We start from the raw sequence: 26,395 nt of genomic DNA on the forward strand, positions 1-26,395 counted from the left end.
TAAATTTAGCTATTGGAGATATGATCATGCTTGGGTTGCTTAAAATTTGAAGGATATCACCTTTGGGCTGTTTGTGACCTGCGGTGTGTTTTTCTTTTTTCACCTTAGGGAATGTATATCAAATCCACATATGATGGGCTACATGTTGTAACAGGCACCACAGAAAATGTAAGTAACTTCAGATACTATGTATTAGCCACCTGCCATATTAAATACATAACTATTTAGATTTTATATCCTAAGGTTCTCTTTTCAAAGTATACTTTTATTTCTAAAAATATTGTCATTTTTTCCAGCCATTTGTTTTTACACGTAGAAGGTATTTCTGTATGTGTTTATTTTTAATAGAGTAGAATCATAATCTTTCTTTAATTTTGGGAATGAGTTATAATTATAATTATTGAATATAATTATATTCTGGAGTGGTTCAAACTTGCTTTCTTGTTATTCTATGAAGCTGCTTAAAGCTTTTTAACTGCACAATTATTTACAATGCTAATATAGTCACCTGTGTTGAAACTAGACTGAGTATTGTCTGTCGGTTGTAGGTTATTGTAGAATAATTTATTGTATGTTATGGGTCTGTACACAGGGGTCAAACATTTAGATATGATCTGTTCAAATTAGCCAAAAATTGAATATACACCAGCAGCTGATAATACAAAATAGGACCAAGTTGGACCAATTGATCTGACTTAAAGGAACAGTCTAGTCAAAATTAAGCTTTCATAATTCAGATGGGGCATGCAATTTTAAACAACTTTCCACTTTACTTTTATCATCAAATTTGCAATGTTCTTTTTGTATTATTTGTTGAAAGCTAAACCTAGGTAAGGTCATAAGGTAATTTCTAAGCCCTTGAAGGCCGCCTCTTATCTCACTACATTTTGACACTTTTTCACAGTTAGACAGTGCTAGCTCATGTGTGCCATATAAACATGGTGCTTACTCCCATGGAGTTATTTATGAGTCAGCACTGATTGGCTAAAATGCAAGACTTTCAAAAGAACTGAGATAAGGGGACAGTCTGCAGAGGCTTACAGTATATACAAGGTAATAACAGAGGTAAATGTGTATTAATATAACAGTGTTGGTTATGCAAAACTGGAGAATAGGTAATAAAGGGTTATCTATCTTTTTAAACAATAAACATTTTCAAGTAGACTGTCCCTTTAAACTGACCTGTGCATCCACTTTTGTTAACTTGATTTTGATTGGCTGTAAAACATTTTACATTTAAAACTATTCAAAGGCAGGTTTACTGGTTTCAATTCATTCAAAGTGAGTTGAAACTTACCTTTAAACTGAATAGTCATTTAAATGTATTAATTTATTGTATTAATTTACTTAAAGGGACAGTCTAGTCAAATTTAAACTTTAATGATTCAGATAGGTCATGTAATTTTAAACAACTTTCCAATTCACTTTTATCATCAAATGTGCTTTGTTCTCTTGGTATTCTTTCTTGAAAGCTAAACCTAGGTAGGCTCATGCCATTTTCTAAAACCTTGAAGGCCGCCCCTTATTTCAATGCATTTGGCAGTTTTCACAGCTAGAGGGCGTAATTTCATGTGTACCATACAGATAACATTGTGACCACGCCCGTGGATTTACAAGTGAGAGGGCACTGATTGGCTAAATGCACGTCTGTCAAAAGAACTGAAATAAGGGGGCAGTCTACAAAGGCTTAGATACAAGGTAATCACAGAGGTAAAAAGTGTATTAATATAACCGTATTGGTTGTGCAAAACAAGGGAATGGGTAATAAAGGGATAATCTATCTTTTTAAACAATTACAATTCTGGAGTAGACTGTTCCTTTAAGTACCTCTCCTTGTCTAAATTGTCATAATAACAAACAAAACCTGCATTTGTTCACCATAGACAGAGAAACATTTTTACAATATACTTCCATTAGCAAAAATGCTTCTAGTAAAAGTAATTACTGTTTTTCTGCGGCATACACACATATCCTGTGAGGGGCGTGCATCAGTATTCAGTCTCAGAGAGCTAAACATCAACTGTATTGCTTCTGTGAAGAAGTCATTTGTGTCATACAAGCCACCACTGACTGTGTGATGTTTAAATACTGGTGCATAGGCCCTCACAGGATATGTACATATGCCGAGAAAACCAGTAATAACTTTTCCTAGAAGCATTTTTGCTAGTGGCAGTTTATTGTAAAAATTATTCTAATTCACATTGAAATGCACTCATTCACATTTCAATTTTGACCTTTCTATCCCTTTAAGATATAAAGTTGCTGGATTTTGCTAGTCTAAAGATGGTGCTTTGTGGTTATACACAAAATGCAGTGCTTTTCTATATTGTTATATTCACCATTGAATTGTTTTATGTGGAGCATTAGTTTTGTTCTCAGTAAAGAAGCTAGCTTGTTTATACAGAAGTATATAAGTGAGAGTTTGGTCTTTTTCTTTCAAATAGTACATACAATTTAAACAAAAAAAAAGCTTTCTAATTTACTTCTGTTATCAAATGTGCTAAATTCTCATGGTTGTTGTTTGTTGAATAGATACCTAGGTAGGTAGTGTGCACGTCTTTAGCACACTACATGGCAAGAAACACTGCTGCCATCTAGTCCTAATTTCACATGGATACTGTGTGTGTTATATGAGTGTGTGTTGTATGATAGTGTGATGGTTGTGTGTGTATATTGTATGAGAGTGTGTGTTGTATACGAATGTGTGTGCTGTACAATAGTGTGAGGGCATATGTTTTATGATAGTGTGAGGGTTGTGTGTGTGTGTTGTATAGAGTGTGTTTGTTGTATAAGTGTGTGTTGTATGAGAGTGTGTGTGTTAAATGAGTGTGTGTGGTATGAGAGTGTGTGGGGTGAGTGCGTTGTATGAGTGTGTGTGGCGAGTGTGTTGTATGAGAGTGTGTGTGGTGAGTGTGTTGTAGGATAGTGTGAGGGTTGTGTGTGTGTTGTATAGAGAGTGAGTGTGTGATGTGTTGTATGAGAATGTGTGTGATGTGTTGTATGAGACTGTGTGTGTTGTATGATAGTGCAAGGGTTGTGTGTGTTGTATGAGTGTGTGCTTGGTGTGTGTGTGTCGTATGCGAGTTTGTATTGTATGATAGAGTGAGGGTTGTGTGTGTGTTGTATGATAGTGTGAGGGTTGTGTGTGTGTGTGTGTTATTACCTTTTACAACACTTTCAAGTTTGACCACAATCAGGAATAAAGTACGCACACATTTTAGTCACTGCTAAAAATTGCAGCTATCTTGTTGTATATTACTTCAGACTAAGCATAAAATTAGGGATGGCAGTAGGTCTTTGGGAAAAAGTTTGAAGAACCCTGATTTAGAAAGGGCAGAATGCACAATTCAATGTCTATAGGGGGCCAATAGGTGGGGATGTGTGTAAGAGTTTACTATATCAACTGGAAAAGAGTCAGCCCAGAGGGTACATTCAGCATCATGTTTATAAATAAATACCTAAGAATTAATTAATTTACAAATGGGCTTGAAATAGTAGTTAAATACTTGTTAAATAAGCCATACAGAATGCATCACCTAATTAGAAAGTGTACACTTCACAACATGGCAATTTGCTTTGTAATAGCAACTCTGGAATGCAAGAGGGTCCCATTCACATAAATCTCTCCCATTTATCAGGCCAGCGGCTCATGCCTCATGAATCAGTATTTCCTATGGAACATTCCTCATGTCCAACAAGTTTTCCATTCATCAGTGCCAATGCTATGTCTGAAGCTTACCAAACAGGACCATGAAAAGGGCAGTGTATGAAAGAAAAGAGGGTTTATTTTCTCTCAGCTGGCAGATAACAAAAGTCACTGAAGGTGTCTCAGTTAAAACCATTTAGAGGCACCCTGATAAATAGCAGAATGCATTCCTAGCTAGTGCAGCACATGCTGTTTGATCAGATTATTGTTTATTATTTAATGCTCTTACAGAGTCTCTGTATGCAAAGACTGGTACAATTTTTACCTCATCTTGTTGCTACTATTACAGCAAGGGAATTTGTTGTTATGGCAACAACAATGTTTTCTTTTTCCAGTGGTAATGGCTACCACCGCTGTATTTACTGCCTGGAACTGTCATACAATGACTTAAAGTAAATATTACCTCAAACACTGAAAGATTGCTGCCAACTTGTTACAGTTTTTAATCATATCCCTCATAAAGCTATTTTTGTTTCTTTAAAGATGTACAAAAAAGAATAAACATGAATAAATTCTTAAAAAATGCAGTATGCTCACATTTGATGTTATTAAAATATTTGTGGGGGGTTATTATTAGTTATGATTATTATGTAATAAAACATACTAAAAGTCTTAAAGGGATACGAAACCCACATTTTTTAATGAGTTAAATAAAGCTATTTTAAACCAAATTTCCAATTAGTTTTATTGTCAAATTTGCTTCATTCTTATTGTATCTTTTTTTTTACTATGCAGCAATGCACGACTGGGAGCTAGCTGTACACATCTTGTAATCCAATGACAAGAGGTATATATGTACAGCCACCAATCCCCAGCTAGCTCTTAGTAGTGCTTTACTGCTCCCGCACCTACCTAGGTATGCTTTTCAACATGCAACAAGGGAACAAATTGTCGCTTTATGACCAAATATTATAATGACAGAAATAGCTGGAACATCAGGGGTCATAGGACAGAGAATAATTTGAAAGGGTAAAAACTCCTACAAAGCTAACATTTGTAATAAAAAAAAAAATTGATAGAATTAATTTGGAAAGTTGTTTAAAATTGCATGCTCTATCTGATTTAAGAAAATTGAGATTGCAATTCAATATTTAGTTATTCATAGTCAAACAATTGCAATATACTTTATTTTGTCTTCTTTTTCCTGTAATTTAAAATTGTGAACTTCCTGTGAGAATTGGAAGTGCAAACTCCAAACTTGATAGCCCTTTTAGACAGCCATTGTTTGCACACGCTAGAGACTTACATCTGTCTATAATTGGCCTCTGCAGATGAAATCATATAATAGAAACCTAAATGAAAAACAATGGAATCCAGCCTCTTGTCAAACATAATAATGAAATTATTCTAAGCTTTGCGTTGAATACATCATTATATCAGTTCTCGGACAGAATGCCGAAGCACATTTGTCCGTTAGAAATATGTCTGAGACGCTATGTTCCAGAGTTCGGCCGAGGGCAGATACGCTCAAGTGCTCTGTTCTAATCAGAGCCTCGGGCGCCGCAACCGCCTCTGGGAACCTAACCATGGGTCCCACCCCGCAAGTCTTGTGGTTCTCTGTCTGGGTATCTATCCTTATCTATCTATCACATCTATATTTCTTATCTAGCTATTTAATCTTTCTATCTAATCTATCTTGTGGCTGGACTGTTATCTGACAGCCATTTGAATGTCGGAATATTATCCGTTACACAAATGTCAGTCAGCCAAATGCCGTCGGATAACAGTCCGGCCATGCATTATATCTAGCATTTATTAACTGTTTAATGACCCATTTAAAAAGTGTATATCCTTTTCCAAAGCATCTACACAAATAAAGATGGCATCATCTAACATTGATCCCCAGAAGGATACCTGTATCTATGCAATATTAATTAAGTCTTGCAGTAGAAGCTGTTTAGAGATATAGTGAAGGCAAGTCTAAGCAACCCAACTAACATATTTATTCTCTTTCTCTCACCACCTAGTCCCCAGCCGATTCCTCACGGAAGATTCATGCTGGTGATGAAGTGATACAAGTTAATCATCAGACAGTGGTAAGCTTTGTAAGATTTTTTTTTAAATTTATATATATATATATATATATATATATATACATATACACACACACATATATATATATATTTATATGTGTGTGTGTGTGTGTGTTTGTAAATAATTTTTCGCTTCCTAATGCACATCTCATAGGTACATAACATTCTTTGATCAATTTATATTTACAACGTTCACCTATGATAACTGATTTCTCAGGCTTTTAATCACCTTCTTGGAAGCTGGCCAAGTTCAAAACCAGCTCCCTCCAGGAATAGAAGTGGCATATTCCATGCCTGGAACTGTCCTTTATTTATGGCTTTTAGGCAAAGTTAAATATTTTCCTACAATTTGCAGCTCTTAGTTACACATATGTGTGTGTGTGTATATATATATATATATATATATATATATATATATATTGTATTATATTTTATGCCTAAGTGCCTCATTTAATGGAAACTACAACACACACATGGAGAATGCAGCATTTTATAAATACTTTCCACTCTAAGATTTACACACAAAAAAAGATGAGTGGGTTTTCTCTGATACAGGTGCAGTAACCAAAATATTCAACTAAATAGATATAACTTTATCTCCAAAAGTCCTGATTATGGGCCAGATTCTGAGTTTGTATTTACAGACATATATACACATAAATACACACACATATATATATATATATATATATATATATATATATATATATATATGTGCATTGAAACCCTTTAGTAGCTGAAAACATAAAAAAGCATATTTATGCAATATTCATATTTAATAAAGTGTTACAGTGTGTATTTAGCATCCAATGTTCTTCACGTAGAGGAATATCTTAGAATATCTTCTATGGCCTCTATTTATCAAGCTGTCAACCGCAAATACGCTGGAATTCCGCAGCGTATTTGTGGCGAGCCTGATTCGCCTTAGTTATCAAAGGCTAGAGACCGGCAAAAGTAGAATTTAGTGACGTAACATACAATCCGTCGGTCTCAGTCCGACACAGATCGATGGTTACGTCACTCCAGATGTTCCGAACGCAAGTTTGGCACAATCTGACTACTTTTGGAAGTTATCAAGATCCTACCAGGTACGCTCGCCACTATTCCGGCCCAGCGTACCTGGTTTTCAATCTGCCGCCCTGAAGGCGGCGGATGCCATAGGAATCAATGGGAGTCTGAAAGCTCATGTTCGCTGCTGCCCAATATCCTATTGATTCCTATGGAAAAATCTACACCTAACACCCTAACATATACCCCGAGTCTAAACACCCCTAATCTGCCACCCCTACACCGCCGCCATACATTATACTTATTAACCCCTAAACCGCCGCTCCCGGACCCCACCGCAACCTACATTATACCTATTAACCCCTAATCTGCCGCCCCCTATACCGCCGCCACCTACATAAAGTTATTAACCCCTATCCTGCCGATCCTGGACCCCGCCGCAACTAAATAAATTGTTTAACCCCTAAACCACCACTCCCGGAACCCACCGCCACCTACATTATATTTATTAACCTCTATCCTGCCCCCCCCCTACACCGCCGCCACTATAATAAAGTTATTAACCCCTAAACCTAAGTCTAACCCTAACCCCCCCTTAAATATAATTTAAATAAAGCTAAATAAATATTACTGTTATTAACTAAATTATTCCTATTTAAAACTAAATACCTATAAAATAAACCCTAAACTAACTACAATATAACTAATAGTTACATTGTATCTATCTTAGGGTTTATTTTTATTTTACAGGCAAGTTTGTATTTATTTTAAACTAGGTACAATAGTTATTAAATAGTTATTAACTATTTAATAACTACCTAGCTAAAATAAAAACAAAATTACCTGTAAAATAAATCCTAACCTAAGTTAAAATTACACCTAACACTACACTATCATTAAAATAATTACGTAGATTAACTACAAAAAAAAAAAATTACAAGAATTTTAAACGAATTACACCTAATCTAAGACCCCTAATAAAATAAAAAAGCCCCCCAAAATAATTCCCTACCCTATACTAAATTACAAATAGCCCTTAAAAGGGCCTTTTGCGGGGCATTGCCCCAAAGTAATCAGCTCTTTTACCTGTAAAAAAAGAAATAGAACCCCCCCAACATTAAAACCCACCACCCACACACCCAACCCTACTCTAAAACCCACCCAAACTCCCCTTAAAAAAAAGCCTAACACTACCCCTGAAGATCACCCTACCTTGAGACGTCTTCACCCAGCCGGGCACAAGTGGACCTCCAGACCGGCAGAAGTCTTCATCCTATCCGGGCAGAAGAGGACATCCAGACCGGCAGAAGTCTTCATCCAGGCGGCATCTTCTATCTTCTTCCATCTGGAGTGGAGCGGGTCCATCTTCAATCCAGCCGATGCGGAGCCATCCTCTTCCATCAACGTCCTAACACTAAATGAAGGTTCCTTTAAATGACGTCATCCAAGATGGCGTCCCTTGAATTCCGATTGGCTGATCGGATTCGATCAGCCAATCGGAATTAAGGTAGAAAAAATCCTATTGGCTGATGCAATCAGCCAATAGGATTGAGCTCGCATTCTATTGGCTGTTTGGAACAGCCAATCGAATGCGAGCTCAATCATGTCGGCTGATTGGATCAGCCAATAGGATTGAACTTCAATCCTGTTGGCTGATTGCATCACCCAATAGGATTTTTTCCTACCTTAATTCTGATTGGCTGATAAAATCCTATCAGCCAATCGGAATTCAAGGGACGCCATCTTGGATGACGTCATTTAAAGGAACCTTTATTCAGTGTTAGGACGTCGATGGAAGAGGATGGCTCCGCATTGGCTGGATTGAAGATGGACCCGGTCCGCTCCGGATGGAAGAAGATAGAAGATGCCGCCTGGATGAAGACTTCTGCCGGTGTGGAGGTCCACTTGTGCCCGGCTGGGTGAAGACGTCTCAAGGTAGGGTGATCTTCATGGGGTTAGTGTTAGTTTTTTTTAAAGGGGGGTTTGAATGGGGTTTTAGAGTAGGGTTGGGTGTGTGGGTTTTAATGTTGGGGGAGTTGTATTTCTTTTTTTTTACAGGTAAAAGAGCTGATTACTTTGGGGCAATGCCCCGCAAAAAGCCCTTTTAAGGGCTATTTGTAATTTAGTATAGGGTAGGGAATTTTATTATTTTGGGGGGCTTTTTTATTTTATTAGGGGGCTTAGATTAGGTGTAATTAGTTTAAAATTCTTGTAATTGTTTTATTTTTCTGTAATTTAGTGGGGGTTTTTTGTACTTTAGTTAATTTTATTTAATTGTAGTTAATTTATGTAATAATTTTAATGATAGTGTAGCGTTAGGTGTAATTGTAACTTAGGTTAGGTTTTATTTTACAGGTACTTTTGTCTTTATTTTAGCTAGGCAGTTATTAAATAGTTAATAACTAATAACTATTGTACCTAGATAAAATAAATACAAACTTGCCTGTAAAATAAAAATAAATCCTAAAATAGCTACAATGTAATTATTAATTATATTGTAGCTATCTTAGGGTTTATTGTATAGGTAAGTATTAATTTAGTTAATAATAGTAATATTTATTTAGATTTATTTAAATTATATTTAAGGGGGGGGTTAGGGTTAGACTTAGGTTTAGGGGTTAATAACTTTATTATAGTGGCGGCCGTGCGGGGGGGGAGCAGGATGGGGTTAATAACTTTATGTAGGTGGCGGAGGTATAGGGGGTGGCAGATTAGGGGTTATTATATTTATTATAGTTGCGGTGGGGTCCGGGAGCGGCGGTTTAGGGGTTAATAACTTTATTTAGTTGTGGGGGGCTTCGTGAGCGGCGGTATAGGGGGTAAAACAGTATAGTATAGGTGCTTAGTGACAGGCTAGCAAGAAAGCTGCGAATCAGCCGATGAGCAGCGAGATCGATTACTGTCAGTTAACAACAGTCCACTGCTCATCGCACCGTACTTGGTGTGTGGCTTTTTGACAGCTTTCTTGATAAATTTGGCGAACGTATTCAGGTCAGCGGCGGCGATGTTAGGCGAGCGTATTGGTGCTGGCGAATGCTAGAAAGTAGACAGCTTGATAAATAGAGGCCTATGCATTTATTTATTTATATATATATATCTGTATATATCTATATATGAGGGGGGGAGGGAGAGAGAGATGTATTGTACCAACATAGCATCAGATATATATATATATATATATATATATATATATATATATATATATATATATATAGAAATATGTATTTATGAATAAATCGAACATATTTTATGTGAAGAACATTGGAATGTGAAGTATTCGTATTTTCATGTCGAGTTAGCACATTTGAGAACATGTGTACGGGTTAGCGTGAAAGGTTTTTTTTCCCCATTTTTTTTTGCTCCATTAACGGGGGATTAGGTTATCGCGCATGCGATATTGTAACTTCTGAGTTTTGCAACTTTTTACGTTCAAATTGTAATACGAGTGCAACCCGACGCAAGCAAAAAGTTTACTTCTAGCAAAGCTAGCGCGCAAGTGAAAGCGCAAAATAGTGCTCCACTCGGAAATCTGGCACTATACGTCATAGTTGGTCAGTGCAATGGCATACACATATTTTAACAAGACCAACAAATTTATGTATTCACCCTCCCACTATTACCTCATATTTCCATCATGCCCTATATATGTGTCCTTAAAATTGATGTCTTCGTAAATCAGAAGAAAGCCATATCAACAGACAAACTTTCAAGATATATCTCCCCTCTTCAAACTAATGCCTAGTTTCCATTGATTTGGTACATTTTGGAAACTGGTGATAAAAATATTTATTTTTATTAAAGTCTATGGTGATTTTTTTTTAATGTTACTACCAGTTTCCTCACTTTACCTCCTCAATGGAAACTAGGCCTTATTTGCCAATAACTTTTTTGTTGTTGTTAAATTTATATGGTCATATCTTCTACATATTGAAAATTATTTAATACATCTTTATTTTTTTATATTAAGGTGGGCTGGCAATTAAAAAATCTAGTGGCGAGGCTGAGGGAGAATTCTGCGGGAGTCACGCTACTTCTGAAAAAGAGGCCTACTGGTACATTTAATTTTACACCCGCTCCTCTGAAGAACCTGAGATGGAAGCCACCACTTGTGCAGGTACAATAGCCTGAGATATATATATACACTGTAGAATAATACAGGGGTAAAACTATTATTATTATTATTTTTTTTTTTTTTTAAAGTGTTTGTAATAAATGTTGTGTTATGCTAATAGATATATTGGATCTAATTTCAGACAAGTCCTCCACCAACTACAACACAATCTCCAGAAAGTACACTGAGTACATCTTTGAAAAAGGAGAAACCTGCCATACTGGATCTCTATATCCCACCTCCACCAAATGTCCCTTACTATCCACGGTATGTAATACATTGTAACGGGTACCCTATAAATCCTAGAAAGTATCTATAGAGGATGAGACCCTTCTGCAGATCATCATAATGCATCTTAATATATAAAGTAATACTTTATAAAATCCATTGGTTTACCTTTGAGTAAGAAATCCATGGGACTTTGTGAATAAACTGTTAAGCTACTTATTTTATAATTAGAGGTAATAGTGCAACATTCTATGTTTTTATAAACAAGCTATGTATATACATTTTTCCTATATTCTTTATATTCATTAAAGGGGAAATTTAGTTTTTTTTAGTTGTTTTTTCCTCTGTTTTAATTTCTTTCTAGTTTTTAGTATTTTATAAAATCGGCAAGAAATGCATAAGGTATATTATATATTATGTTAATTTATGCAATAAGATTAGAAAAAAAATGAATACTGTGCTATGAAAATAGTAAACGTATAGATAATTTTTTTTAAATTGAGAATGCTTCATTTTATTTTCCAGATCATAATGTAACATTTCAAATGCCTTGTGCTTTTGTGTAAAACTTTTACTTTGTCCCACGCTCCCTGGAGAATCCAAAAAGTTAATTCTGTAACCTACAAATTCCCTACTTGATTTACAGCATTTGCTGGTTACAGAATTGGATTTTTGGTCTCTCTCTAGGCAGTGTGGGACAAAAACAATTTTATATATAAAAGCAAGCAGTGTTTAATGTCCATTTAATAAAAGCAATTTAAAAAAACAAAGATTTTTATATTGTATATATTTTTTAAGTTTAATAAATGTTTCTTTTTTTTTTTCCTCAAGAGATGAGAAAGGAAATTTAGTCTACACTGGGTTTCCTGGTGACTTTCAACCCTTTCCTGGGTCAAAGCGTTCCGAGTCTCCTAACTCTTTCCTGGACCAGGAGAGTCAAAGGCGACGTTTCACTATTGCTGACTCTGACCAGCTCCCTACTTACCCTTTGGAAGTGAATGTACACCATGCAAAACTCCGAGACAAAACTCCATTGTATGGTGAGTTATGAGCTCAATGTCTTTATTAAATCTTTCTTTATAGCTAAATCATCTTTACAGCAAGCACAACAAACCTGTTTCCCTAGGGTAGTGTCATATGAAACACGTTCTATATATTCTGTATAGTCAGCTTATTATAAATCAATGAAAATATAGCTCATCGTCCTATGTTTCCTTTTTAATTTCCTCTCTATAAAATCCAATCTATATATTTTTGTATTCTCTACTCCACTGCCTAAGAGGTAGATGACCAAAGAAATAAGTTGTGCTTCAGCAAGATTCGGGGCAATTACATTTTGAATGTAATGTTCTTTTAAGAAATGAATAAGTTATCATTGCACAAGAAAATTCTTGTGCAGCGTAGCCACTGCTCTTGTGTAACCGATCACGCAACAGCAGGGCCTATCAATTACCACAAAAGAACGCATTTCAGTTGTCCAATGTTTCTTTAAAGGTATATGAAAACCAACATTTTTTCTTTCAAGATTTAGATAGAACTTGCAATTTTAAGCAACGTTCTAATTTACTTCTATAATAAATTTTTCTTCGTTTTCTTGGTATCTTTATTTGAAAAAGTAGAAATGTAAGCTTTGGAGCCAGACGATTTTTGGTTCAGAACCCTGGGTAGCGATTGGTGGCTACATTTAGCCACCAATCAGCAAGCGCTACCCAGGGTAACGTTCTGTATTTGCAATAAGATCTCTATAAATGTTATACATATTGGAAAGATGCACACTCCTAAAACTACCTCAGTATGCTCAACAACCTACTAGTGTGACAGGTGGTGGTGAACAAAGCTTTTCTTATGTTTTTAAATTGGTTCTTTTTCTATATCAGTAGTTAGACAACCAGCTGTGCTTAATCATTCCATGTATCCTAATCATGAAATATATACATAATTGATAAGGATTATTATTTACCATAAAACAAAACATCAGCAAATCAGAAACACATAACAGAGACACTTTGTGTAGTAATTCAACTGGAGGATTCAAAGTGGAAAGCCAGAATATGTAAACACAAAGAGAAAAGCACACACAGCAGATTTCCATGTGGTTAACTTAGACGTTTAAACAAAGCTTTTAAATCAAAACAGAAATACAATTCAAAGAGTTGGCTCTGTCTGTATATACATTGTATAATGTATATTGTAGCTGCACAGTAGCTAGTCTGTTCAATGTTAAACCCTGTTTTTCAGGTGCTTTGTCTAGGTGAACAAAATGTGTTTTGAAATTTGTCAGTTATATCATAAATGCTGAAAACTTTACATTGATGGTAAATCCTAGTGTTTCTGAAACGCTAGGATTTACCATTGGAAGGGGACTTTCAATCACAAAGTATAAAATACTTCATGCTGAAAGCTCCTTTATTTGTTTGCAGTGTTCAACGCACTAAGCTGCTCAGGCCCCCCACAGCAGAACGCTGTTTTGCTTGAGAGGCGACGGTTCCACCTCTTAACCAATAGCCCTGGAAACTTTACCTCTCAGCCAAATAGCATTCTGCCATGACTGCCTGAGCAACTCAGTGCTGTGAAAACTGCAAACAGATAAAGGAACTTTTAGCATGAAGTATTTTATACTTCATGACTGAAAGTCTCTTTTATTTGTTCCAATGGTTCCATCACTTTAAGTATATATATGTATAGTAGGGATTTGGCAGCAGATATTTTTGGGTGTTGCAGTCCCAGATATTGGTCTACATAGTGCTTTACTCCTGAAGGGGAGTCCTTGGAAAAGTGTCCTGTACACTACTATAAATAAAACAAAATTCAGTGGCAAAAAATGTTGTTAATGTCAGAGTTCCGAATCAAAATGTGATAAAGCTTTAGAATTCCCAAATGAAGCTCCCCTTACCAAGACAATTTAATAATATATCATTATAATACAATATATTATTTTATTTCGAAGTTTCCATGTATTTTAATATGTGTTTGGAAACATTAACTTTTTTTGTCACTATATATAAAAGTGAAAAATTGTTTAAAACACCATTATATAAATAGATAAAAAAAAATGGTCAATAATACACTGTGCACAGTAAACCTGTATGTATAAAACTGTTGTGTATGAAAAGAAGAAGTCCTCTATATTTGAATGTTTGCCAGTAAGCAAATCATCTTATTCTTTCAACCTCAAAAGAAAAAGAGAGAGTTCTTCATAGTGCAGCTGTAAATTCACTGTGTTATATAGCAAATTGAACCAGTACTCATAGGGAGTAGAGCTTCGTTAGCGCTAAGTATTGCACTCAGTTAAAGATGAAACCTCAGGTAAAAGCAATTCACAATTTATTGCCATAATGTATAAAAGCAATAAAAATCACTCTGGGGTCTGGTTACTCTTTAAAAACACATACTGTATGCCATTTTCAGCTTAAAGCATACAAATCACCCTTAAAACAAAGTAGCAGCTTGGTTATCAGAAGTGTCCGTTACAAAAAACAGTCCACCCCTCCTCATCACGTGATGACGTCCGATGTACGTTTCACCTTTCGGCTTTGTCAACGATGCTTACTGGCGAACATTCGAATATAGAGGACTTCCTCTTTTCATATACAACAGTTTTATACATACAGGTTTATTAGGTGTATTATTGTCAATTGTATTATATATATATATATATATATATCGTTTTTGAAAGGCAAATATGTTTTTACATTACAGTATTCAGACACTTGATATTACATATGTACTAGTGTTCAAACACTAAGCTAATTTATTCCCTCAAAATGTATGACGAACAGCAGCCTTTATTGACAGCAATGGGTTAAACAAGGGGATTTCCTCAGGCTTTTTTATACAGTCCACATGGATCTGATGAAGTCTGAGTAAGGAGCAAGGGGCACACTAGTCTAGTTCCATTGGTCAATGTGTGCAGTATCCGTTGGATGCAAGTTTTAAATAAAAATATTCCATAATCACTGTTCTATTTTAAAAATGTAAATTGTACATTTGTGTAGGGTTTATGACTTGCAGAAATATTTTAGTATTTTCTACATAAGGTATATTGTTATATAACACAACTTACTTGCACCATAACCAAGCGACACTGAGCTGGTCTGATTTTCCAGGAAAACACATTTCTCAAGTTTTGAATTTAATAATTTGTTACTTTTCATTCACATATTGATTTATTTGCTTTAAATCACAGGTAAGCCACGACCCTTGTCAATGCCTGCAGAAGCAAGTTGGATGGTGTCTGCAGAAACCTATTCAAGGCACAGACTAACGGGAAGAAAAGGTAATAACAAAATAGCTTTAAAGGGACAGTAAAGTCAAAATTAAAATTTGCAGAAATAGATTGTGATGTTAAACAACTTTGGAACTTACTTCTATTATTAAATTTACTTTGTTCTTTTGATATCCTTTGTTAAAGGGATATGAAACACAATTATTTTCTTTCATGATTCAGATAGCGCATGCACCTTTCTAATTTACTCATATTATAATTTTTTCTTCATTCTCTTGCTATCTTTATTTCAAAAAGCAGGAATATAAGCTTAGGAGACAGACTATTTTTGGTTCAGCACCCTAGGTAGTGCTTGTTGATTGGTGGCTACATTTAGGTAAACAGTGTATTAATATAACAGTGTTGATTATGCAAAACTGAGAAATGGGTAATAAAAGGATTATTTATCTTTTTAAACAATAAAAAAATTAAAGTAGGCTGTCCCTTTAAATTGATTTAAAAAAAAAAACACACTTTACGTTGACCTGTGCATAGTCATACTGGTTATGTCTTACTTAGAGACACTGAACTCGAAATACATTTCAGTCATTATATTACTCACATCCAAATGATACACAACACTAACATCCATTGATGTCTACACAGTCGTTTTATGTTTATTTTATTCTAGTAATTGTAGTAAGCCCCACAACCCAGGCTGCTCAGTAATAAATTTGAGTTTACTGTCCCTTTAAGTTAATTGGTTTATGCCCTCACTGAACACTCAGTTTGGACTCAAACATTTGAGAAGTCCTTGATAATTCTAGAATGCTATGGTAGCTCTGTGCTTTAAACATGGACATGACTTTGATTACAACTGAAGAGATCATTTTTTATCGCTTGATGAACACTAACTGCTCTCAAGGTAATAAAAAATAGAGCTCCCAGTTTTGCACTGTTATTACAGCCTGAAAGTAAAAAGTAAGCCCGCAAGCTAAAGACTAATATCAGGGCTTAGGATATCGTGAGAGCGCTACCTCCCTCTCCCCATAGACTACAAAAGCTTTTTCTATTTATCACTCGTGCACTAACCCGAAACTATACTAAAGCCCAAGGTGCATTAGGATTACTTCACATTCTTATGTTCTTTACTTAGCAGAAAATATTTATTTTTAAATAGATTTCTGTATATATCTGTTTTTTTGTGTGAAATATATATATATATATATATATTTATATTTATCTTTATATATATATGTATATTTTTTTATAGATATTGTTTATTCTGATATATAAATAAATGAGACGTGCACGGGCAGAATTTTCAGTTTGGATGAATTTTTTGTTTCGAATATTCAAAATATTCGGTATTTATCTTGCTTAAAACAAAATAAGTAACGACAACAATTTGTGTAATATTTATATTCATTCTCTTTAAAGAAGTGTAAATGCTCCATATATACAGACATCCCAACCTGCAAAAAATCATTTCAGGGAGGTGCCCCCCCCCTTACTATACTACCTCACTGCATGCCAACCTCACTGTACCACCTCACTATTGTACCCCCCAACCCCAATTCAAAATTCCTCAGTGCTCTGATTATGAAATAATTGAAAATGTTACCACATTATAGAGTATCGGAGTCTGCACAATATAGAGTATGGGAGTCTGCACAATATAGAGTATGGGAGTCTGCACAATATAGAGTATGGGAGTCTGCACAATATAGAGTATGGGAGTCTGCACAATATAGAGTATGGGAGTCTGCACAATATAGAGTATGGGAGTCTGCACAATATAAAGTTTAGGAGTCTGTACAATATAGAGTTTGGATGTCTGCACAATATAGAGGTATGGGAGTCTGCACAATATAAAGTATGGGAGTCTGCACAATATAAAGTATGGGAGTCTGCACAATATAGAGTTTAGGAGTCTGCACATCTCACCTATATATCAGGTCTCCTGCTATGTCTCGGACCGCACTAGAGTAGAGCTCAGGAAGGGGGGAAAAAGTCTAGAGAGGAACGCAGTAACTATTTACATTGAGCTATAACGGAACAGTGACACCTAGAGGTAGAAATGAAAAGTGCAGGCACAAATTTGATTTTCTCTGGCACCGCTATTTCCGGGATTTTAATTTGCAGGTGTCAGGGACCAGCTTTTTCAATGCGGGAGACTACCGGACCTTCCGGGAGAGTTGCGATGTCCGATATATATATATATATATATATATATATATATATATTCACACACAAGTATATACTAACCTTTAGTGCGCTGGAGTTACACTAACCTGCTTCACAGAGCCACAACTGTGCTAATAGGAGGCTTAGCGCATACCTAGGTAGGCTCAGGAGCAGCACTGCACTACTGGGAGATAACTGTTGATTGGTGGTTGCACATATATACCGCTTGCCATTGGTTCAACCAATGTGCTCAGCTAGCTGCCAGTATTACACTGTTTCGCCTTCAACAAAGGAGAATACATTAAATTGTATGCTCTATCTGAAAGATGAAAAAAATGTTTGGGTTTTATGTCCTTAAAAAAAAACGAACAAAAAACAAACAAAAATACATTTTATATATTTCAAACTTTTTTTTTTAATGTAAATTAATGTAAATGATTTAATTTAAAGGGCCATAATAGTACATTAGAGAATATAATTTTAAGACTTTCGACCTACACTACTGTGTGTTTAACCCCCCCCAAAAGGTTTAAACACACAGAAGAAGTGTCGCTTGGGACCTCTGGAGCACAGCTGGTCCCAAGCGGAAACCGCCTTTAACAAAACACCTGATTTGATTACCATACAATACACTGTACAACTTCACAATCATTCATGGTTACTAAATAGTTACACTTTGGCAAGCCATTTAGGACCTTTAGCACAATATTTTATCTTTTTCTTTCCTTTAGTTGTATCAGCCACGCCTTATTTGTGAGACATGGAAAAGTGTGAAACAGTGCTTGTAAATACACATTAAAGTAATGGTAAACTCTCCCCTTTATAAATACGGACATGCAATGTTAGTGATATTTTAGATGGAGTTTAATTTGTCAGTTGTAATGAAGATGTGCTGTAACTTGCTTAATCTAGATATGAAATTCAAATACCCACTTCAAAAGTACATTTTTCTGTGAGCTAACTTTTGGAATAGTTGTCCAATCAGAGCTCTAGCTACAACAAAAGGAGCCCAAAGGGGAGAGTGCTGATTGGAGGACAATTCAAACAGCTCACAGACAAAAAAATTCTTTTGAAGTGAGCGGCGGAGCACAGGGATTTTGAATTTCATATCTATAGTTAGAAGTTAGTTAAAGTGCATCTTAACTGATGAATTAAACTCCATCTAAAATATGACTAACATTCCAGATCTGTTTCTATAAAGTGGAGAGTTTACCATCACTTTAAGGCATCAAATTATTATTATTGTTTTGCATGCAAAAATATAATTTTCTCTTACATCAGAACTACTGAATTTTAGTAAAACCTTTACATTCGTTTTCGTTATTTTTTTATAAAATGTTTCAAAGCTAAATGTGAAAAGTTCACCTGTAGCTACAATACTTACCCTAACACTCTCTGGAGAGTGCAATAACCCAATCCTCGTCTTGCAGGACCCGCAGCCGCGCTAACAGGAGTTTTAGCCCATTTGGCTCCCACGGCCTGCACTAAAGTTAGTGTAGGTCCTGGGAACCCGCGCGCGATTGGGGCTCTGGCAAGAAGAGGATCAGGTTAGTGCTCTCCGTAGGGTATAGATTTAAAATCAAACAAATAAATACTGATGGATTTTCTTTAAACTTTGCTGGTGCATTCTTTGGGATATTTATTTTCATTTACAAAAAAAGAATATCAGTTTTTCATTACGAATGTGCATTTGTAAACAAAACGAATGCACATCCCTAATATCAACCACTAAACTCACCAAATGTCGTCTGTATTGAAGGGACATTAAACACTAAATAAATGCTGGCTATAATGATGCATTCAAAGGAAAGATTAATAAAGTTTCATTAGCCGTTTAAATATTGACAAAATTAGTGTAAAGTTAAGGCCAAATTAAGAGTGGAGACTTTATTGTGATAGACGTAAACTTTTTGTCCGGGTCAGGTTGCCCTCGTATTACTAGTTGAAAGTAAAAAATTATCGTTGTTGCGCTAACCCGACGTGCACAAAAAGCACTACTTAAAATATTGCACGTGTGATAACTTACTCCCCCATAGAAGTCAATGGAGCAAAACAAAAAGTGAGGGCAAAACAGTTAACCACAGCTCTGAGGACACGCTAACCTGGTTAGCCCTTAGAGTCTACAAAACAATGGGAGCTGCCATGTTGTAACTTAGGTTCATTTCTCTGCTGTGGTTAATTAGGGACAGTTATAAATAGGTCTCTAGAGTGTGCAACCAATGGCTGTGTGGAATATAACAGTGTTCTGCACTTCCATTTATAACAGGAACTGAAAAGCTATATGATTTATCATTTTATATTACCATCTCAAAGTGTTTAATGTCCCTTTAAAACTGATTACTGGACTCAGGCAGATGTTTTTATTTAGAGCAGAAAAGCACAAGTTTAAACAAACATATTTAAAGGAACAGTAAACATATTGTAAACCCAACATTTTTCTTTCATGATTCATGTAGAGAATACAATTTTAAACAACATTCCAATTTACTTCTATCATCTAATTTGCTCCATTCTTTAGATATCCTTTGTTAAAGAAATAACAATGCACATGAGTGAGCCAATCACAGGAGGCATCTATGTGCAGCCACCAATCAGCAGCTACTGAGCCTATCTAGATATGCTTTTCAGCAAAGAATATCAAGAGAATAAAGCAAATTAGATAATAAAAGTAAATTAGAAAGTTGTTCAAAATTGTATGTTCTTTCTAAATCATGAAAGAAAAATGTTCCTTTAAAGCAGTTTGCAAAGAAGTCAATGTTCTGGTTTCAGTCTCCCATTTATTTGATATCTCACATATGTGGTGAGATTCCAATGATTAATTGAAGGTATGACCCATTAGGTGGCATATTGAGGATATCATATTGCTCACGCAACTACATCATATTAGAAAAAAAAGAGAAATATTGTACTTCCTTCTATATACAGATCAGTATTTAATACATAACTAATTCTACATCGCCACCTACTGACCAAGTTGCTAATTACACTTACTCAACTAGATTTTTTTTTTCATTTGCAGGGGATGAGGTCCTGTCCAGGTATTTCAGTAATGAACGCATAGCACCAATTATTGAAGAAAGTGTTTCTTCTCGGAATTATTTTACCAGATCCTCAGCTGATAGACATTTGGTGAGAGGCACAGACTATATAAGGGGAAGCCGCGGTCTTTTAAATATGGATTTACACAATACCGCCACAATGCCCTATCAGGAAGAAGGTGCAAGAAAGCACACTACCCCATCATCTACAAAGACCACCAACACAGAACCATCACTACTAGTCAGCTGGTTTACAAAACTAAAACTTTTGACTCGCTGATAATTAACAGACTGTTGCCATACAGTGCCTTTGTTCCTTAATGGCAGTATTATGTAAGAAGCTGGTTCCTGGATGTGCAGCTGTTACCTCTTCCTCCTTCAACTTGCCCGACATGGAGAACACCAAACTTTGCGACTGGCATATTTTTTTTACATTCTGCCATTTGGTAGTTTTACGTACTATGCACCAAATCATTTGTAAAGCAATAAAGGAAACCCTATATTTGAAAACCAGTGGTATTCTTGCAAGAGACTAAGATTATTTTTTTATTTTACGCACTGCTTGTTGTCACTTGTCTTACTTTTTTAGTTACGTTTTTATTCTGTGTAGCCATTTTTGCAGTTTTCATACATAATCACAGATTGTTACCTGCATTGTTTCTACATGGTTATTTAATTATTGCAGTGCAAGAAACAAATAATTTATTTTCACATATCGTCAACTCCGGATTACGCTTTTTAGCAAAGGGTAATTTTATTTAAGGGTCAATTGTAGAAGTTATTCTTTTAAGAAGATATAACTAATTATACGTGTGCTCTACATATTATTTTCCTCATGCTTAATAATCAAACATTTCATTGTTTCTCTCTTTGTAATCTTCTACTGAAGATTTGTAATATTTAAGGAAAATGTTTAAACTTGCTAGAATGACCATTTATATGTTTATATATATCACTTTTTGTGTTGCTGAATTGTCTGCAAATGGTTGCCTTTACCACTGAGCACTGTAAAGCCAGTGAGGAATAAAAAATTACTGTATAACTAGTTATTTGTCAGGTATAAAAAGCCATTTGTTGCACTAACAGGGATTACAAATATGTCTTACAGACATCGATGCCTTTTAATTTGCCTTTTGCATATAGTGAGGCGCTTATGCCTCAATTCAAAATACCTCTTTTTCTCTCAGTCTAATCCACTGGTTTTCAAACCTGTCCTCAGATCTCCCTAACAGGCCACATTTTGAGGATATCTGAACTAGAGCACAGGTGAAATAATCAGCTGATTACTAACCATGGTTATTAAAGGGACACTGTACCCACATTTTTTCTTTTGTGATTCCGATAGAGCATGGAATTTTAAGCAACTTTATAATTTACTCCTTTTATCAATTTTTCCTCCTCTTTCTTTATTTGAAAAATAAGGCGTCTAAGCTATTTTTTTGGTTCAGACCCTGGACAGCCCCTTTTTTATTGGTGGGTGAATTTATCCACTAATCACAAGAACAACCCAGGTTGTTCACCAAAAATGGGCCGGCATCTAAACTTACATTCTTGCTTTTCAAATAAAGATACCAAGAGAATGATGAAAATTTGATAATAGGAGTAAATTAGAAAGTTGCTTAAAATTGCATGCTCTATCGGAATCACGAAAGAAAAAATGTGGGTTCAGTTTCCCTTTAACCTGCTCTCACTCAAGGTAATCCTGAAAACCTGGCCTGTTAGGGAGGCATGAGAACAGGTTTGAAAACCAGTGGTCTAATAGTATATGCTCCACAAAGGTAAAAGCCTTGTTTATCAACAACAGGAACAGGCAGCAAACTAGACTGACCACCTGGGCCTCAGAAATGTACAGAAATAATGGACATAAAATATAAGTGATCTTGTATTGTGTAAACAATATTAATATATTATGCACTGTAAACAATTTAAGGAGAAGTGTAAGTTGTTTTTTTTTTTTTTAAACAATATATAGACCAATATATTTTTCCATCAACACCAATGTGATATAAGTAAAATAAATTCTGAATCTGGTCATGTAAACATTTGAATTTTCTAAAGTTAAAATGCAATAAATGATGTAGAAATAGTGTTAGCTACTTGATTATTTCTTTTTTATTCTTCTGCAAGAACGCTAGTATGACAAGTATTGGAAATGAGGTGTTTATGGGGGTTTGGTTAAAGGGACACTGAACCCTTTTTTTTTTCTTTTGTGATTCAGATAGAGCATGAAATTTTAAGCAACTTTCTAATTTACTCCTATTATCAAATTTTCTTTATTCTCTTGGTATCTTTATTTGAAATGCAAGAATGTATGTTTAGATGCCGGCCCATTTTTAGTGAACAACCTGGGTTGTCCTTGCGGATTGGTGGATAAATTCATCCACCAATAAAAAAAAAGTGCTGTCCAGAGTTCTGAAGGAAGAAAAAAGCTTAGATGACTTTTTCAAATTAAGATAGCAAGAGAATGAAGAAAAATTGATAATAGGAGTAAATTAGAAAGTTGCTTAAAATTGCATGCTCTATCTGAAACATGAAAGAATGAATTTGGGTTCATTGTGCCTTTAAATATTTTTGTGTAATGATAACACTATTTTATAACTACAATCTCTTTCTGGTGTTTCTCACAAGAATCAATCCCTTCTGCCGTTTACCACAATATGGATGATGAAACCCCCGACTCCCACTACTGATCACCCTCCAGCCCAGTGTTTTTCAAACTTTTTCCCCCACTGACATGATACCACATACTTTCACAACCCTGATTTTATGCTTGGTCTGAAGAAATATACAACAAGATAGCTGCAATATTTGGCAAAGTGACTAAAATTTGTGAGTACTTTATATATGATTGTAGTCAAACTTGAAAGTGTTGTAAAAGGTAATAACACACACACCACACTCTCATACAACACAAATAGCACACGCTCTCACACAGCGTCTCATACAACACACACACACCACACTCTTAAACACACACATCTACACACTCATGCAACACAAACAACACACACACATACAGCACACACAACACACACATCACACACCGTCTCATACAACACACATCACACACCGTCTCATACAACACACACACACACACACACACCACACACACAACACACACACACTCATGCAACACAAACACACTCTCATACAACACAAACAACACACACAATCATACAGCACACACACTCTCAAACAACACAAGCAGCACACACTCAAACACACTCATATACAACACAAACAGCACACACTCTCAAACAGCACACATTACACACTCTCCTATACCACACACACAAGTTACAACCCAGAAAACATGGTGTTGCGATCCAGAAATGTGTCCCAACCCGTGGTTTGAGGAACCCTGCTCCAGCCGCTGTTTTGTTTGTGATGGGGTGACTGGCACTTACATTCAATAATGTCCAATGAATATGTAACTAACTGAATCACTTATATAGGCTATGGTTTAATCACTATTGGTTTGTGACTGTACAGTACTGTGTAGAGGGAGAATAAAAACAGAGGCTCCACATGGCCTTATATCGCTAAAGGATATCGGAAAAGTGTGTAAATATCAAAGTATGCACTCACATTTGATGTTGCACCAAAGGATGTTGGTGCAAATGAGCAGGCTGGATTCTCAAGGTCATCCAGCAGACCCAGGGGCGTATTATGGCCTAGGCCAACAAGGCCGGTGCCTAGGGCAGCAGATTTTGGAAGGGAAGCACATCTGCCCTATCCTCTCTTTAAAAGCCAGCACACAGTACAGTGAGCGATAAAGTGCAGACTTTTACAGAGAAGACAAGGCACGTGCGCTGAATAAGGTCGCTCTTCACAGGCAGTGCTCCTTTAAACCGTTGCTTCATTTAGAACCACCAGCATTTTTGCAGTGGAAGCGTCTTGGTGAGAAACTTGATCGGGGATATGCTTACAAGGTGAGGCTGGAGGAGAAGACCTTGTGCTGATATGCTGCCTCGGCGAGCGCAGTGCTTATTGCAGGTCTTAGTAACTAACAGACTGGATGTGTCTGTGCACTGCTTAGATCAGCTTGTGATGTCTAATCATAAAATCCAATAGCTAGCTTTCTCTGCATTCATGAACCCACAGAGTAAATAGTAAACGGACACTTAAAAACTTTCATTACCTGAATGATGGTAATTACTGTATGTTGTTGCATGTGAAGGTCAGTGATTGTTTCAAAGTGTATTCTTCTTTCCCTCCCTCTTCTCTCTCTTCTTTCCCATTCTCCCTCCCTTCCCTCCCTTCTTTCTCTCAACTCCCTCCCTTGCTCCCTTCTTTCACTCACTCCTTTTGTTCCTCCCTTCTTTCCCTCCCCCTTTTCTCCTCCTCCCCCTACTTCTCTCTCTCCCTTCTTTCATTTCCCTCCCTTTTCTCCCCTCCCCTTCTTTTCTCTCCCTTCTCTCTTTTTTTTCATTTTGAATTGTTGAATTTGAATTGTACAAACTGACCAAAAAAAATATTAAGGGGGAAAAAGGCCTACTAAAACCTTTGGGGGGGGGGCATCAGAATTTTGAGCGCCTAGGGCAGCATAAAACCTAAATACGCCACTGAGGAGACCTAACTCCCGCAATCAGGAAACACAGCCAGTGGAAATCTTCAGGTGGCATCTCTCTTAAGTGGGGGAGTGGGGGGATGTAGCAAATGATATGATATAGCAAGTAGTAAGATAAAACTTACATTAATTAAAATGATAAAAACAAGCAACGCGTTTCTCAGCTAGACAGGCTGTTTCATCAGGCTTGTACAATTACAAATAAAACCTTGCTATATATATAGCTAAAGATATCATCAACCTCTAATACAGTGCTATGATGGCATAAAAAATATTGAGCATATCTACATATGCGCCATTTCACTAAGTAGACTGTATCCCCATTAGAACTCAATATACAGTTCAGTTCTTCCAAAGCAGCAGATGAGCAATTGGAATGCTAACATTCAAATAAGGCTTGTGGAATATCACTTTTGTTCCTTATTTCTGCATGATTTCCTTAAAATATGCTTTTTGCTATTGGATAGCTTTTAAATTATAGGCTGTGTTTTAAATACAATACTAGAGAATCCACACAAACCAGCTATTTTGACGTTTTACAGGGTCTCATCAGAGTGAGGTTGGATTCTAACTACAGCAATATAAAACTGTAGTGGGTACTCAATCCCTACATCACTTACTGTTGTCAGCCAACAAAATTCCCAGCGATCCATTTTATCTGCTGGAGTGTATGAAATTGTTTACAAATAGCTACTTTACCTTTTTGCCGGTAGTATCCCTAAATATACTGAAAATTTCTATACTTAAGTATTGGTTATAGAAAAGCTGTGTAAACATAGCCAGCAGAAGGAATTACACTCCTGGTGGGGGTTATGAGAGATAAGTAAAAAAAAAATTAATAATTATCAGTTGTTCCCTCTAAGTATTGGACTTTGGACTATGGACAGAGATAATATAAAGAAGCATGTATGTGTTTATATGTGTGTAAATATGTCTGTAAATACATACATACACATATAAAACACGTATGCTTAACTGCTTTCTTGGCAGTGAGAGTCCACAAATTCATTCATTACCTATGGGAAATACTTCATCTGGCCACCAGGAGCTGGCAAAGACACCTCCAACAAAGCTTTATATATCCCTCCCACTCTCCCTACCCTCTCAGTAGTTCAAGACGAGGATAAGGAAAAGTAGAAAGATACAAGGGGAATAGAGGTGGCATAAGACTGCCACCACTTTTATACAAGGGTGGGCTCATGGACTCTCACTGCCAAGAAAGAAAATAATTGATCAGGTAAGCACAAATGACGTTTTCTTTCCAATGGCAGTGAGTCCACAAATTCATTCATTACCTCTGTGAAACTAAT

At 36.0% G+C, this 26,395-nt stretch overlaps 1 protein-coding gene across 1 annotated transcript in view; it reads left to right on the forward strand.

The window, feature by feature from the left end:
* CNKSR3 (CNKSR family member 3) overlaps window positions 1–22,607 on the forward strand; it is a 148,842-nt gene extending 126,235 nt beyond the window's left edge. The window contains exons 7-13 of the mRNA XM_053710983.1: window positions 109–168; window positions 5,674–5,742; window positions 10,715–10,861; window positions 11,001–11,125; window positions 11,918–12,126; window positions 15,273–15,362; window positions 20,497–22,607. Of these exons, the coding sequence (XP_053566958.1) occupies window positions 109–168; window positions 5,674–5,742; window positions 10,715–10,861; window positions 11,001–11,125; window positions 11,918–12,126; window positions 15,273–15,362; window positions 20,497–20,795 (999 nt within the window). The 3' untranslated portion in view covers window positions 20,796–22,607. The remainder of the gene's footprint in view (window positions 1–108; window positions 169–5,673; window positions 5,743–10,714; window positions 10,862–11,000; window positions 11,126–11,917; window positions 12,127–15,272; window positions 15,363–20,496) is intronic.
* The last annotated feature ends 3,788 nt before the right edge of the window (window positions 22,608–26,395 follow it).

This window comes from Bombina bombina, chromosome 4 (genome assembly GCF_027579735.1).
Source record: "Bombina bombina isolate aBomBom1 chromosome 4, aBomBom1.pri, whole genome shotgun sequence".
NCBI lineage: Eukaryota > Metazoa > Chordata > Amphibia > Anura > Bombinatoridae > Bombina > Bombina bombina.